Source organism: Mastacembelus armatus, chromosome 11 (assembly GCF_900324485.2).
Source record: "Mastacembelus armatus chromosome 11, fMasArm1.2, whole genome shotgun sequence".
NCBI lineage: Eukaryota > Metazoa > Chordata > Actinopteri > Synbranchiformes > Mastacembelidae > Mastacembelus > Mastacembelus armatus.
The window spans coordinates 16,543,209-16,560,775 of NC_046643.1; the positions used below are offsets into that span (position 1 = coordinate 16,543,209).

A 17,567-nucleotide genomic window follows, 5' to 3' on the forward strand; every position below is an offset into this window, starting at 1 on the left:
TTGAACATGATGAAATTTGAAAGTTTAATCTACAGTAGGTCAACCTCATCATCAGTGAGCCTTGGCCACCAAAGACCCTATTCACTGTTGATCTTTTTGTAGGTATTTTTTTCACATAGGGCCAGGCAGGTTTGGACAGCTTGAAATCATCATTTTAAAACTGCATTTTGTATTTTAGTTATCTTTGTGCAATATTAAAATGTGCTCAATGATTTGAAATAAGTGTGAAATTTATGCAAAAATATAAAAATATAAATAAATCAGGGGGAAAATACTTTTTCCAGCACTGTGGGTCCCTACGCTTACCCATTTTTACTGCCTCAACATTTCAGACTGAATGTTCACCTGCTGCCTAATATACCACACATTCACTGACAGGTGTCATTGTACTGAGATAATCACTATTAAGATGTTTGGCATGCTCAAATCCACCCTGTTAGATCATAGGACAAGCAAGACAAATGCCAGCCCCATCCAAACCAACCCATCACCTATGGAGTTATTCAGTTTTTGTAGGAGTTATTTATTGTGTGGGTGGACTAATATTAAATATCTTGTTGTGGAGATAATAAAAAGCCATACCAGTAACAGCAACACGGCTGAATCTCGACAAAGACCTCAGTGACTTTTGTCACCGCACTCCTCTGCCACTCAAAGCCCCACCCTGACACTTCATTTAGTTCTCCATCAACCCAACTACCCAACACATAAGAGACAACCACAGTTGAGTTGAAAGTGGTCTTGTCACACCTCTCACCAAGATCACACCCACCTTTAGCACCACAGGAAGTGGCCAGCAAAACTGCTCACCAGCATCATCCGTGTTACATCATCCTAAAAGACAGTGAGGCTGAAGAAAAGAAGTGACAAGGGCAGGAGAGAGAAGTGAGACAGAAGAAAGGAAAAGGAGAAGCAAGTAGATCAAAACAAAAACTACAAGGAGGGCCACTGTACAAGGTGCAGAAACCTTACACTAACTGAGGCAGATGATTGGGCACAGTACAAGTTTTGCCAACTGCAGTTTCACCTCATCTATCAAAAACCATGTGGCAAACCGCTGTGCCACAAATATATTTTCAAATAAAATAAACCAGACATTCATGTTATTGAAATACAAATCAAAAAACTGTCTTGGTTTTACCTGTATGGGATATCATCAATTGAAATCTACACATATCCAGATTTATTTGTTTGGCTACAGTAAACCAAAACACCTCTCTCCAATGACCAGTCCCAAACATGTTCAATCAAACGTGTTTTGTCTCACAAGACCCTCCCCCAGACAGGAGACAAGCAATCATTCTTGTGTGTGCAACACAAAATATTAAATTTAACATAGCAGGTGTCCAAAACATGAACAAAAAGTACACAAGAGCTGAGCACACACAACACTATTTCTCCACTGGTGGGGAAAAGAAAAGCACCATTTCATCTATAGGTCAATGGAAGTGTAATAATCAGTAAAACATTTCTCCATCATGAGGCACAATACAATATACAGTTTTCAAAGGAGTTAGAGCAAATACCCAGAACTTTATAAGCTAAAGTCCAAATGTGAGCAGGATAACCAAAAAGCTAAACACCCAACACACTGACCTGAAGCTTGAGAACAAACATGAACATGGACACTGACCAGACATCCATAAGAGAAAAAGATTCCAGGAACGTTGGCTGCAAGTGATAAACTCAGTCCGGTAAAATATGGAGCATGAACACAGCCAAGAATGCAGGAAGAGCCCACTGACAATTTCAACATGGCTATCAGTGTCTGTTAGCTGCTGAGCTAGAGGCTGCCTCAAAAGGCTAACATGACACAGGTGAGTATAATCAGGGCAGGTAATGAGTTAGACTGGGACAAAGGACGAACCTAAAAGCATAGGTGCATCAAAATAAAAGCCTGGACCAGGAAGTTGTCTTGAGTCATTGGATTTCTGGATTGGTTCACTGTGTCCTAAAACAAGTCAGCAGTAGTCCCCTGACCTTAACCAAGTGCTTATTTTTGTAACCATAACAACACAGCGAAGGCCCTTAATTTTAACCGCAAGCAAAAACATGCTTGTTTTTAACCCTAGCAGCAGCATTTTGAGTGAAAGTGCAATATAAACATTTCCTCACTTTGAGTCAGAAAATGCTTAGCAAATCACTTGTAGAAACATATTCGTGCAGTAACAAGACCAATGCAATGCTTGATTTATCACTGGATTTCATAATTTCCTGCCCCCTTCCCCCCATTGCTGTATTTTTCCACTTCGCAAATCTTATACCAGGGAGAAAAACATGCACACAAACAGATGTACAGAAACAATTTTTTTAATATGCTACATCATGTAAATATAAAAGTATCAGCAAAATAGCCTCTCACATATAAAATTTTAACATTACATAACCAAAAATAACCTACATAGACAAATATATTACAAAAAGGACAAAAAACTACATCATTACAAAAAAGTATATTACTCTGTAGTCAAATTTGCATCTTTTATGTTTTCTGTTTTTGGGTAAAACCAAAAGCAAACATTTTCATTTCAGTGCTAAGTGACAAAAATATTGGCAATGCTAGAAAAGTGTGCTCCAGTCTTGCCCTTTTCCAATATTGTCAAAGCTGAATGTGAGGTACCAATATTGAAAATAGCTTTTGGATGAAGCTCGCCTTTACAAATATTTACAGTAAAGCTTTGCATCTAAGAAATAGTGAAAAAAATATGAATCCAGTAAAATGCTACATTGCAATTCACTTATTTACTCAGCATTGAATTTGGATATCAAAACATTCCTGTAAGAAAGAATAAAAGCCATTTACAGAGGGTTTTGTGTGACAAATTCCCCTGTGATACTGTGATCACACAGAATCTGTAGTATTGTGTGTCCTCTGGTGGCATTTGGTTTTGTTTGGTGCAGTGTTTCTGTGATACATTTATGTTTAAATCTGATGTAAGCAGTTGCTGAATAAGAAATATGTGAATAATGCTTCATTTGTGCTACACATTCTTGTTATTGGTTTGTAGTTTTTCAAATTTCAACATACCTGATTCAAGATTCCCTTTTTAATCACAGTTAAAACAGAATAGAGTTGCGGAACAGAAGGAGGGTTTGTGCTATACCTGTGCCCTGTCGTTCATATATTGTATATTTTCACTCACTGTACACATGCACCAAGAAACTAAAAGTCATACAGCGTGAAACAATACCCAAGGGAAGACACAACCACAGGTTTATGCCTTATATTATTATTCCTGAGTACATGTGATTTTCCTAAGAGATAAAATCTCCTTGTAAATGTCAACACAGTAAAAAAAACATGAACAGAAAAAAACTATAATACAACTAAATAAATATAGATTACTCATTTTTTTAAAAAAAAGTAATAAGTTAAAGCACAAAAATTAAACACTTCTCTACCTGAGCGCAAAGACAAAAAAAAAAAAAAATTCACAGCTTAGCAACACCGCCCTCTGCTAATTTTTTAAACTGAGTTTTAAGTGCAATCATCGAACACCTGTTCCCAGTCTTTGGAATGCTCTTCTTTTGGTGCTGTGTTCATTGGATAATGAAAGTTTATATTCCCTGTTATACTCATTGTGCTTAAAATAGAGAGTATTATTTGGTGGAATCTGTAGCTGTTAATGATACGTCATATCTTCACTTTTTACTTCCCCTGTTGCGGTTCCTCCTCACTGCCCTTCTGTCTTCACCGTTGGCCGTTTGTGGAGGTGAACGACGCTTGCTCTCTCCTGATAGGCCTGTGGAGGTACAGCTGGTCCAGCTGATTGGGCCATAGGTATTAATGGTGCATTAGCGGCTGCAGTCAAAGTTTTCAGTAGTATGGATGCCTCCTTCTTGTCCTCTTTCCCTTCACCGTCCAGGGTGCGAGCCAACCAATGCTCAACAGCTTCCTCCACTTGTGGTCCCAATGCCGTTTCTGTGAGTGTTTCAGCCTCCTGGCTGGCATCAAACTGCTCCACCATCTCTTTCATGTGCACCTTGACAGGAGAGTTGGATTTAATCAGGCAGCGGCTGTGCTGGTGAATGCGAAGGGAGAATTGATGGAAGAAAGCCTGGGTGCAGAGCTCGCAGCGGTAAGGGCGGTCACGGCTGCTGTGGAGGCGGCGATGCAGTTTGAGGTGAATGTATTGGGTGAACTTGGTGCTGCACAGTTTGCACTGGTAAGGTTTTTCCCCAGAGTGGAGTCGAAGGTGTGTTTTCAAGTTGCTGGTGCTACTGAAGCGTTTGTGACACACCTGGAAAACATTCAACAAAAAGATCAAGTATTCTGTGAGCAACATTCACATGACTGTCAACACCTTTAGACAATTGTATGGATTGTGTTTTGGAATATTCTGGAAAAACTGAGCAGTACAGTATGATGTATGACATCTTGATGTTATTAATAGTGTAGTATCAGGTTGGACCATGTTATTCCAGTTCTCTGGAGTGGCCGCATACTTAAAATAAGAAGGATTATGATTCTTTCTTTGTTAGACCAGTTCTGTCCAGCTCTCACTATTCACACCCACAGAGTCACATTAGGCAAGGCAACAAAGGAAGATGTTATTACATGAAAAAGTGGGTAGTGGCTTAATGAAAATCAAACACACCGCATAACCAGAAAGTTATGTGAGTGAGAGAGTATCGTGTGTGTGTGTGTGTGTGTGTGCAGTGTGTTACTCATTTTACTTTTTCCATCAAAGGTATGGTGGCATGCCTTTTTGTGGCTTGTAAGAAGCTTGTAAAGTGTGTATGACTTTCAACATACCTGACATTCATGCGGTTTCTCCCCCGTATGGACAAGGTGATGTTTCTGGAGATGGGCCAGCTGAGTAAAGCTCTTTTTACATAAATTACACTGGAATGGTCTCTCACCGCTGTGCACTCGGAGATGAACCTATCATAGAAAAACAAAGGTTACCAGTCGAATTTTTGGTGTCTAAAGATCTCAGTCTACAAAAGTAGATCATAATTATACACGAAAGTAAATCAAGCCGTTACCTTCAGATTTGACAGCTGTCCAAAAGTCTTTGAGCAGATATTACATTCATACTTAATCTTCCCATTCTGCTTCTTCAGTGGGTAAGGGAGAGATTTGTGGCCAGGGCCGTTGCGTGGTGCAATGTGGCTTTTGGTTGTAGCCAGACTTAAATTCATGGCCTCCTCACAGGCAGACAGTGCCTGCTCAGGACACTGGTGCTGGCTGTTGGGCTTGAGGAGAGGGGAGAGCTCTGGGGTGGCCGGGGTACCTCGAGGGGGTGACATATTTGGTGTTAGTTCTTTCAGACCTCCCTGTGGAGACGGAGGGTAGGGGAGAGACACTGGAAGTAGATTAGGGGGGTAAGGGAGTCCCTCTGGGCCCACGTAGCTGTTATATTGAAGGGATCCTCTTGAAGGCAGCATCCCTGGAAAGGGAGGGGAGTATGAGGGGAGAAGAAGGCGAGGGTAGTGTGGGCTGTAGGGAGGGAGAAGCTGGTAATTAGGATGGAGGGGTCTGGTCTGGGGGTACAAAGGATAAGATGACACCAGCCCATCTCTGTGTCCATAGAGGCCGTGGAGGTGAAGGGGAAGATTTCCGTGTGGAGATGGGAGTGCAGTGTGGTGATCTGGTAAATATGGGTAATTCAAGCCCAGGCTAGGTTCTCTGTGTTCAGGATGAGGGGAAGAAATGGTACCCTGGTCCTCTGGATTCTTATCTCTCTTCTCCTTCTCAACCTTTTTGCTGAAGTCCATGATCTGGTCATCAGGCGTGTCAGGTGGAGTGTCTCTCTCCAAAAGCTCCACGTCGATCTTCTCCTCTCCTTCTTCATCCCTCTCTTCTTTAACTTCTTCCTTTGTTCTTTCTTTAAGCCACACCTGCTGAGGTAGATGCTGTTTGCTGTACTCTGGCTCATATTCTTCATTATTACTCATGTATTCTGTGGAAGAGAAAATGAAAATGTGTTGAGTATTTTCAAACACCTCAATAATAAGGCATAAAATGGAATCAAAAAGAAGTAAATACAGATATGATCCATATTTTTGTGTAGCAGCTCATTATAATGCCTATCAAATTAAAAAAAAAAAATCCCAAACTTAAAATGCCTCACACACCCTCCAACACATGTCCAACCGGGGAACGCCCTCTTATGGTAAATGATGGTAGTTTCAGTTTTGGCTTGACATGAAAACCATATAGTACAGGTTTCTGTTTGTCAATCACAGTAGTGATTTTAGTGTGGGAGAATGTGTTGGTGGTGAAGTGTGTGGGAGTCCATGTATCATGTCATGCACTCGCTTTTTTCAGTAAAATGAGTTTCATTTGTTGAAACATTTTCTGGGTATAGCTGTCTAACCACAAGAATATGAAACATCTCTTCCTTTTTTGCCATCTTGTTCTCTTTTCAGAAACATCACTTGTGGCTGTTCCAGCTTTTCACTATTGTTGTTTGTCAGATAGTGCAAATATTTATTGTCCTGGTTACACTGAAGGTACAAATTGTAATTTAAGTGTAATTCAAGAGATCACACAACTTTTTTTAAGATTTACTACAAATCACTTTTACTTCAAGTGGCTATATCTAAATTCTATCTTAAAGGCAGTTACTCCTTCACTATTCAGTTCAATATGAAAACCTGCTTCCACATTATTCATTATTATTCTTTGTCAGAGTTATAATTTGTTTAGTAGAATCTGTTTAAAGGGATAAACTGATCTAAATTATCCTCTGGGTTTATGCTTTCAAGTGCTCCTGGGTAGCTCTGACAACCAGTATCTGCAAGTTCGGCGCCTACTTGATTGCAGTTACGATCAATGCAAACAATGAGCAAACCTGGACTTTGACATAAAGGAAGAAGAATGTTTTTAAGATACTTCAAGCTGATAAAACAATGCAATGATACCACTTTGGCATTAGTCATCAAGATGAATGGCGACGCTTTGGCGTATCCAGATGGAATGAATCATCAGACTTTGTGGTAACAGAGAAACATTCAGGATGATGAAGGTATGACTTACCATTGTACTAATAGCTAAAGACAGATGACTCACACAGGTACTTTGACCAGCCATTATTCCAATTTGATTTCTCCACTTTCCTTAACCTGAGTTGCTTATCTCGCGTGTTTGGTCTGTGTCATGTGAGCATTCCTAGCATGAAACCAGCTATGAATGAAATAATGTCTTCATTTATGTTGAAGGAAAAGAATTTTGCTTTGGATCTTCTTATGCAGACTTTGTGTTATGTTTCTAGCCACAGCACAGATCGAAAGCTGTCATTTTATCATATCATGAAATAAAATATTGCACAGGTTTTGTGTGTCACTGTGCTGCCTCAACATCAAAACAGCTGATAATCAGCTGTCTTTCACTCCTTGTCTGTAGCTTCAGCAGCATTAATGCAAGGTCACATGATAATACAGTCCACTAAACATGATGGTTGTTTTGACTGTACATAAAAAGCAAATCTGTTTGTGAATAAATTCTTTTATGCAAAAAAACAACCAAGGTACTGTAATTTCAACAACTTCTGTCACATTATAAACAACCACTAAGGTTTGCATACTCTGTTCCTTCTTGTGGCTCCAGATATTTGTTAATCTTGTTTACTTTTATTTCTATAAAGTCCGTGAACATTCTCGCTACATCTAGAAAAAGTTTCTGCTCCTGTGGCACTCACTGTGTTTGATGTCATCCTGCTGGCTGCAGAGCCTCTGGGCGAACTCCTGGCTGTACCAGACCAGCAGCTCCTGTCTGGGCTCCACTGGCCGGATGGTGTAGAAGTAGATGTCCCGGCCATTCTGACATGCTACCAAGTTCTGTTCGGCCTGAGAGTGGGCTGGATTGACATAACGCATCCAGTTGCTCATGTGAATGTCATAGCCATCGATGAAGTTTTGAAGGTGCCCGCCACTGTAAATCTACAAGAGAAGATGGGAGAAAATGGAATTTAAACATGTTCACATATAGGATAGTTGAATAAGACAACCAGCTGTCACATGATGAGTCAGCTGTTAAATTAATTAAATTGTCTTAATTGTCTAATTTGACCACTGCAATGGCCACATACACAATTAATGACATCTGATAGAATTAGCCCTACAATTTGAAATAAAAATCTGTGCTATGAAGCTGACTGACTTGCTGATTAAAATACACATAAAATGATAAATATTTCTGTAATCAATCAAACTTATCAAAAAAGTCAGAATAATCACCTCTGCCATGTACAGTTAAATATCCTGTATCCTCTTAAGTTGTTCCTGTGGTCTGCGTCCTAGAGCTGTGCTCTTTGTGTTCTGAGAGTTAAACTGTGTGTTGTGCATGAGCGTCACTGTATTTGAGGTGTGAGGCATGAAGGCGGAGCCACAGACCACAGTCGCTCCCTCTCACTCTCCCTCTTTTCTCTACTTCTCATTTCTCTCTTTGTTTCTCTTTCTCTCTTCCTGGTATTAAGCACACTTCTTAGTAACAAGTATACGTATAATTGAATTTAATTGATCACCTTTTTCAGAAGAAAAATACATGTTGGCTTGTAAAAACAAACAGGATGAAAGGGAACTGTAACTGTTGGCAGCCTGACAGACCTGGCAGGCAACCAAAAATGCACGCACACGCATGCATGCCATTGGCAGCACGTCCGCCCTTTATCCTGCACCTGTGTCATAGGGTTGATAACATCATCACTCCTGGGAAACATCAGACTTTCACTATTGCACCAGGGCAGGAACACCCCTTTGCACAGGTTTACAGGAAATAAAGCCGGAAGGAAAATACACAGGATGGCAGCAAAAAGTCCTTATGGGAATTGACTCAGCAGAATAGAAAATTTCCTAAGTGACACAAGCTACGTCTGGATGAGAGAAAAGAAAGACAGGACTTGGGGACTAAAAAGGGGCTGAGAGGCAAGGGCTGTTTGAATGTGTGTATGTGTATTGAACAATAGTCCCTTCCTCTGTGTGTGACAAATGTTGCACACTGTTGGTTCTGGATGCCGGTAAAGCTCTGATGACTGTGCGAGAGTGAATCAATTGTTACGTGCCATCAACGTTCACAACTTCCTCTAAAATTTTGACCAAAACCCCTGTAGGCCAGTGCAATCTGTGTGAAAGCATTTTTGTTTCCTTACTGACGTCTTGATGTGAAACTTCTGTATCCGAGCAATGAATATCTCTTCTTTTATAAATAACAGAGGAAAACAGATCCCCAGTTGCTCCTAGACTAATTCCAGTTTCTCACACGTATCACACTGACATAGTTTACAGTTTTTAATCCTGTATATTATATATGTATATATATATATATATATATATTGTATAGATATGTGCATGTGTATATTTGTTTCTCTTACCCTCCAGAAGTATTTTCTGTTAGCATGTTTAGGGACATTGTCTTTGGTGTAGATGTCTCCTTGCAGGGGGCCAAAGCGAGTCCCCTGAGGAATGTATTCTTTGCTGAACACGCCTGTCACCTGGAAAATAGATCAAATACATCATTAACATACAGCATACACATGGCTAATCTCATGTGGAATATTGCATGGTAAATTTTGAAAAAAAAAAAAAACTTCCAGGTCACAAGGGTTGATCTGTCCAGTACTAATTAACTAGAGAGTATTCTATATACCACTTTAACAAGCTGCTGACCTGAGTTGCATTTGTGGTGGATTTGTCATGTTCACCCAGACAGCTCTAGAAAACCCACAAGGTGACCCACTTTCCACTCTAACAAGATAAACGAATGAAGAGAATTACACTTTCTCTGGCCTGGTCTACTGATCTCTGACCTGCTGTCCTCATAAACACCAGAGACAGATACAAAAAGAGTCACCTGTTGTTTGCCTGATGGCTTATTTACTGTTTTAAATTTTGAAACAAGACAAAGCAAAAGAGTTTGCTTCAAACTAAAAAGAGAAAACTTCACAAAGCAGCCTAAAAGAGCATTTTGCATATTGCTTGCACTTTATACAATTTTTTCAAAGCCTTCCTCCAGTAATTGTGGAAATAAGTAAAATTGATGTCTATAACTGGATGTGTTATAAAGCTTGTCCAAACATGTATTTGGAATTGCAAAACTGAAACATGTGTGGGATTTATTTCACCATATGTAATTACTGTATTGCCTTGGAACATGTAGTAATGTATGTGGTAAGAGCAAAACTTGTTTTGTGCTATAGAATATTGAGTCATTTTGACCTTTTCAGGTAGTTTTTAGTGAGTTTGATAACAGAACAGTGCTGGTAAAAAGAAAAACGTCAAGCAGGGACATACATGTTAGAACATTTCCTGTTGTGCAGGACCCATTCACACTTGCTAGAATGTGCACAGGCTTTGGTCAAGTCCTCCTCAAAACACACACACACACACACACACACACACACACACAGCATGAAGCAGCAGCATATGTGGCACACACTCAGCCACACTGTCTTGAGGAGCTTTGCGGTCAGTCTTTAAATATAGCAACCCCCCCTCCCCTATCAAATTTACCCTGTTCACCCAGCATCCCCACTGCTCAACATAAACACACTCTCTCTTCCTGCTGCTGGGTAATAAAATTTCAAATAAACTTTCAAAAAGATTTTCTTGGCCTCCTCTGGAACGCTCACCTGTTCACAGTAACACTTTGTGCATTTCTATAACATTACAAAAGGTGGAATTGGCTTTAGTATGATGTGTAACTAGTCAATTAGAAGATCAACAGGTCCCTGAGGGCAGCAGGAGCGTGTGTGTCAAGCAGCCATCGAGGCGAGTGAGGTGACTCCTGGATGCAATGAACCAGTGTGACAGGCACATTGTGCTTCGCTGGTGTTGCGTGACTAACGAATCACTGAAGCTTCTGGGCCTCCGCTGCTGGCTAACTGCTCAATTCATCCTGACTGGCAGGATGGGGGAAGGAGGGACGGGTGTTGAGAAACGGAAGACAGGAGGGTGGACCCACCCTATGTCACACTCCTGAAAACCCCCCCTCCCCCAAGTCCTTGTCTTTTCTATGCTCTCTCAAAATAGCTCGTGTGCCTGCCAGGTTAAAGCCTGATTCCTGGCCCTGATGAAAGTTAATCATCTGGTTTTAACCTAAATTCCCCCCACACAACATACACTCCCCAGCTTCTCCCACCCAATCCACCTCCTCCGCTGCCTCTTTCTCCCCCCTTATTGGCACCCGTTGCTAACGCCCAATCTGCCACGTGCCCCCTTCACCCTTCTTCACCTTTTGGGGCATGCTTTGAGAAATAAAGATCCCTTTTGTTGCCAAACAGGTACTAAACAAATACAGCAAGTGTGTTGGTCTGCCTTATGATATACTATCTATATATGAAGAAAAGTGAGTTGACTGCATTCTCTGTTTTTTGTCCAGATTCTAGATTTGACTCCTGTATCTCCCACATTTACCTGTGTGAAAAAATCCCAGCCTTCCTGCTAACTCTGTAACCTGCACTTTAAAGTGAAGCATGTCTGCACACCATGCCACAAACCCACACAAAGCCGCTGCTGTGTTACATGACCATCAAGGGAGATGAATTTCCCAGCTTTAGTGACACAGAGTCAAGGAGAAGGATTCACATGACACCATCTTTTGGAAGTGAAACCATTCAATGAACCAGAGCCAGTTTAAGCAAAGCAGATTACTGGCAACCATGTGAGTGTGTGTGTGCACTTATTTTCATGTTTCATTTCTTATCTCATATGTTTTCATCTTGCTCATTAGATGCTCTGTAGATACCGTACACATGTGTCAGTAAGCACGTGCTTTGGGGGATATGCGATAACACTACATCAAAAAGGTATTGGTATCGTCAATATAATTGGTCAGCAAGCACTGTTGCATGTGAGCACAATCAAACAGCAAAATCAAGTTTGGCTCGAGCGTGTGAAGTATTTATAAGACGTGTTAACTGGTAAACAAGACTTGGGGATTTGAAATTAGTCCACAGTGTGATGTTCAGACCATAGTTTGCATGCTTTTGTCATCCTGCAGCAGTAAATGTGGCAGAGAGAGAAGGTAGAGATGAGTGTATGAGAGCGACAGAAGAGGAACGACAGCAGAAAGTGTTGCCCAGGCCAGAACAGAAAGAGGAAGAGGACAATGAAGTCAACCACAAGCATCAGTGTTGAGTGTTAACAGTGTCTTCAAAGGAGGAGTGTCACATTGATCTCTCTTCCTTTCAAGATGATGATTTTGTCTTTAAACTTTGCTTAGAGACATGTTTACAGTACTTTTATTGCACTGGAAACCTGCCAATTGAATGACTAAGATATTTCCAATATTATGAATGCACTTCCTGACACACCTGAAGAGTATAGGAGGCACAGAGGAAGAAACGATTGCAAAGAAGAAAAAACAGAGAGAAGAGAAATTTTGATGAAAATAGATCACCTGACAGAAGCCAAGCTGAGCCCTGAAGTCATACTCTGTGTGTACGTGTTGTTGTCTTGAGTAAGAGAGTCAATTTTTATACAAGTGAGAAAGTGTGAGATGTGAAGCTGCACAGTGGCCCAAACATTTTAGTGGCATACCTGTACTGAAAGTTAAAATGGATAGGTGACATTACAAAGGGCCCTGTCCTCAAGCTGCCAGTGGCCTAATATCTAACCACTCACATTCACACACATGCATTTACTCAGCGCACTGCACTGTACAGAATGTGTGAAGAACTCATTAGTCAGCAGATCTTTTATTCCAAGTAACCCAATACAGATGGCCCAACAGAATGTTATGTAACTGGTAATTGCTGTTATTTAATCTCGCAAAAACCACCTGTTCCAAAACACTGTCAGGTATATTGACTAACTTCAATTAGTTCAATTGTGGATTAAATCAACAATGTTAAGGAGCTGAAATATTAGTGAACTGCCATTATACTGACTGTGTATAAAGATAAACTAAAGATGAACTACTCTTACCTCATTTTCTGAGCTGTATTCAAAGGTGAGATTGCGTGGGATGGAGGTCATAGCTTTGGGCAGGCTGAAGCTGGGATCTGACACCTGGTCCGGCACTATGTAAGTGCAGTTGAGGGCAAAATCCACCTCTTTCCACCCACTCATGTCTGATGTGCTATCCAACTTCATCTTGACAATACTGTTTACAATGGATTCACGCTTTGGACCTTTAGTTTGGTTTGGTTCTGGTTGCTTTGGTGTTAAGCACTTTGGTTTGGTTGGGGTAGATCCCTTGTCTTAGGTACGTTGGTTAAAGCTCTGAAACAGGAAAACAGGAGGAGAGAGGAAAAAACAGTTTTTATCACACAAACTCGGAGGTAAAGTGCATATTTAGGAAGAAACAAAGTTTTAACTAAGAATACTTTCAGTTCCGTTAGATCAGATGTTAAACAAGAAATAAATGTACCCTACATCTCTTACTATGCCCCCTTGGAAAAAAAAAAAAACCCTCGACTTTTTCCTAGAATGTACTTCAGAATGCCTCCTGGCAGTCATTCATTATTCAGGAAGTTGCTTCCATTCATGAAGAACCAAAGTTCATTGACCGGGTTCTTGGCCAACATCCCAGCTCACCCTATTCAGTTACCCAGCCATTAGGTCAGCCAGTGTTTTTCTGCTTGTTCCTCATTTGTCCATTTTAAAACTATCTAAGATTATCCTTGAAAGCATAAAAGAAATAAGACACAACTTACTTCCACACATTCATTCAGCCATAAGATCTTCATTTCTTTAACTATGTCATCCCATAAGTGTTTTTTGTTTTGTTTTATCCTCACTCTTCGTCCTCCAGAGATTCGTCAAAGATTCCTCTGAGCTAGATCCTTTGGGTATCCACTCCTGCTGTGGCCACTCTGTTGCTGTCACCAGAATCTCACGAGCCTGGATTGCGCCAAGCTTTTTTAGCTTAATGCTCTGGCCAATCAGAAGCCGCTGTGGTCATGTGATTGAACCATCTGACCCAAAACTGTTGGTTCTGGACAACAGCAGCAGTGACATTGTACACTTGGCCAGCAAGTGGCTGTTGTTTTGAATGCTTACACATATACACACACACACATGCACACATCCATGCACACACAAAGAGGACATGTTAATCAATGAATAAAGGAAGAGCAGATGGCTGGCTTGGTGCCAGTGAAAAACACACTCATAGACTTTTGCTTGGTTTGGCACTTAATGAGCAATCTGCTGCTGCTGTATCTCCTTGACCTACATCTCACTGTAGAGCTAAGACCCCTGAGTCCCCCAGTCACACTCACACACAAACATACCATTAAATTAGCACATATTTTGCAAACTTTTTTTGAGTTTAGTAAAATCTGAAAGATGTTTGACACATATCTGGTCCTCACACTAACCCTATGATGAATATTAATATTCTTTACCTTTTTAAGCCCACAGATACATGCCCTGTGATGAGTGGTGTTCATTCACAGGTACAGATGTAGGGCAGCTCATCCCATAATGCAGGAAAGAGACTTAGACACTTGTCCAGTCAGCATCCCCTTTACTTTCAGATGTAGACACACATAGTCTAGTAACACGGAGCTCTGGGTCACCCGGTGATCTGCGTAAAGATAGCTAGGCCAGGAGAGATCAGATCAAACAACATATGGAGGGTAAAAAAGAGAAGGTGACTGTTCTATATGTGGAGACATGACCTGTGCAAAAAAAAAAAAAAAAGCACACATGAAATGTATGTTTTCATAGGAAATGCCTTGAAATGCCCATGTGCCAATATGTGAATTTTCATATTTGTAAAATATGAAATAGATGCGTTTACCCTTTACATAAAAAACACATCAAATAAATGCTTTTACATGTGCCACAGTTATTTTATCATTGGTGACAGTGCAGAAATGACTCATCTATCCATGCAGATCGTAATTTACAGATTTCATCTTACCAAACATTACATAACATTCATGTTATTTTCTTCTTTCTATTTTTTCTAAATTAAATATCATGTGCTTATTATATAACTTATACATACCATTAAGTCAGAACAAAATAATTTGGGAGCTTAATAAGGCAACACTTTCTGGAATAAATAACTCCTGTCTTCATTTTAAACCTTATAACTATATTTCATTCATATGTCACTCAGTCTATCTCCTCTCCCTCTTTCTTTTTTAATGTGGTTGGTAAAACAGTAAATTGGCTGCCATATGGCAAGACTGCTATTCCCAGAGTGAAGAGCTTTACTGTCCGATGTAGCGTGGGGGTTACAGGTGGTGGTAGAAGGAGTGTGTGTGTGTGTGTGACGGGGAGAGGAAGGGGAGGTGGGGATTTGGTCTCTTTCACTGGCCAGCGCCTAGTTAGGCTAATTTCTCTAATTTGCAGACAGTCTGGGCTCAGGCTCAGGCTCAGAGGCTAAAGACTCGGCACTCCAGGATAGCCGACTAACCGACTCATCTTACTAGTAGACACACATAACATTCAGTTCATCAGACAACCAGACGTATTTTTTCCAAGGAGGGAAAGCTCAGTCGCAGAGCAAGAGTAACTGGGCCTTAGCAAAAGAAGGAGGGAGGGCAGCAGGCGAGACGAAAAGGATAAGTGGAGGAAAGAGCTGAGGTCAGTTACATTAAAGCTGTCTGAGACTGAAAAAAATCAGACGAAATGATACGACCTGATAATACAAGGTTGAGGGTACCTGGCTGTTTTGTAATAGTCTGGGCTAAATGAACACCTGCTACTATATGGAGTATATTTCTGCACTGCTCTAGTGTCAGTAACAGTGCAGAGAAAGCTGCCACCTGCTCTTCCAAAGGCTGGTGTTCCAACTATAGGGGGCTGGTTTTACAAGTGAGTTAAAGTAACTGGTGACGCATAGTGATAGCTACTCTTAAAACCAACCAAAAGGCATCACTTGTGTAGCCTAACTCATGAAAGGTATGTTACTCTAGTGTACTTTTCTCCACATTAATCAAGGTTTTATGTCGTTTTGAAGATGATGCAAGATTTAAAAAAAAAAACTTAAATAACTTTAGACAGTTTTTTTTTTTTTCATGCTACACACACTATGTACAGATACACAGTTCAAATAAAAGCACACTTTCACTTTCCTTTACTGGAGTTTCAAGACCATGAGATGCTGTTTGCTGGACTGGAAAATGATAGTAAATGGACCTTGAGGTAAACATGTGCAAGTGCAAATGCTTCTAAGGTCTTGAAGTAACCTTCATAATGAATGGTCTTTTTTTTTTAGTTGTCGGCTTGTAGAAATATTGCTTTTCTGTGAAACAAACTTTAAAAGATGGCATTTCTTATAAGCTACAGGGTTACTAAGAATTCACTGTAAATCTAAAACTCTATAAAGTGTGAAAGTCTGTAAGGAGTTAGTGCTAAAAAAAAAAACAGATTTTGACGTTGTTTCTCACGTGAATTTTAACCACTCAGTCAGAGGTGTGCAAAAAATGAGCCTAAAATAAACACCTGGCTTTAAAGGTGTTAAAGTCCTCATTTCTCACAGTGAAAATAATGCTGCCGCCACCCATACCATCACATAGGTTGAACAGAACTCTGAATGAAAAAAATCCCCAAAACACACACAAAAGCAATATTCCTTAGAACTAACAGTCAACAGAAATCTTCTCTGAAGTGAGGCATCTTTGAGGTAATATATGTGTAGAAGGTGTGGCAGCTTTGAGGCATAATGTTGCAGGGTGCCTTCAGCAATAGAAGAAATATGCCAGGACAATCCCTATTTTCCGAAAGTGTGAGCAGTATCACACATCCTAATAGATTTGTGCAATGCAGGAATGTTGCGGTGACGGTTACGTGACACATCTAACGTCTATAAGGTTCTTTAACCTATGGCTGGGAGAGATTGAGAAAGGCAAGCTCAGTTTCAGAAAGGACTTATCTGATTCTCCTTCTATGAGTCATTCAGACACTCAAACAGGGGACTTCTACTGGTGGGATTGTTCAGTTTTACTTTGGATCAAATGACAATAAAACCTGACTAATGTCAAATGCAGCCGTGCTGTTATTGTGTAATCTGAATTTAGAACAACCAGACAAACAAGATTAAGATTTGATTACTGCTCACGTCAGTATACTAACATGCTCACAGTGACACTGCTAAAGTGTGTATGTTTAGCAGGTATACTTAACATGTTCGCCATTTTAGCTTATCAATATGCTCACCTTGGATAACAAGTACAAGACAACAAGTACAGCTGAGGCTGAAGGGATGTAATTAGTTTTGCAGGTCTTGATAGTACACCAAAACATTTGACAGGTCATTGCCAAAAATACACCTCAGGATTACAACTCACCCTGAAGGGGACATGAAATCCTTCAAACAGTTGATATTTCCTCTAAAAACATCCTATTGCCAACACATTCAGTGGTCATTACAGTAAAGTTGAGTGTTCACTACAATCCTCTGCAGACCATAATTACAACCCTTCACGGCAATCATCGCAATACTTTGCAGTGAAATACTAAAATGATTCATCCAGGATGTATACAAATGCAGTTGCAAACATGCCACACAAACAATTTAATTCAAGGAAAAAATATCCAGGTCAATCTAAACATTTATAAAGACCTCCACAGAAATATGTAATGCTGTATCACTGTCATTAGCAGTTATCCTGTTGACTTAATTCTATTACTGGTTACTCATAAGCCACACAGCACACAGGGCA

General features: G+C 40.3%; 1 protein-coding gene across 2 annotated transcripts; it reads right to left on the reverse strand.

Moving 5' to 3' along the window:
- Window positions 1–2,294: 2,294 nt before the first annotated feature.
- On the reverse strand, window positions 2,295–13,763 carry prdm1b (PR domain containing 1b, with ZNF domain). 2 transcript variants are annotated; one of them, XM_026300708.1, is made up of 7 exons: window positions 13,602–13,763; window positions 12,871–13,167; window positions 9,318–9,437; window positions 7,647–7,887; window positions 4,990–5,906; window positions 4,757–4,885; window positions 2,295–4,241 (listed from the first exon to the last, which is right to left on the reverse strand). In XM_026300708.1, the coding sequence occupies exons 2-7, from the start codon at window positions 13,036–13,038 to the stop codon at window positions 3,675–3,677; spliced, it is 2,142 nt and encodes a 713-aa protein (XP_026156493.1). In that variant the 5' UTR covers window positions 13,039–13,167; window positions 13,602–13,763; the 3' UTR covers window positions 2,295–3,674. The 2 variants fall into 2 exon arrangements, with proteins under 2 accessions (XP_026156493.1, XP_026156491.1); XM_026300706.1 differs by lacking the exons at window positions 9,318–9,437; window positions 12,871–13,167; window positions 13,602–13,763 and adding an exon at window positions 8,185–8,338.
- Between the last annotated feature and the right edge of the window lie 3,804 nt (window positions 13,764–17,567).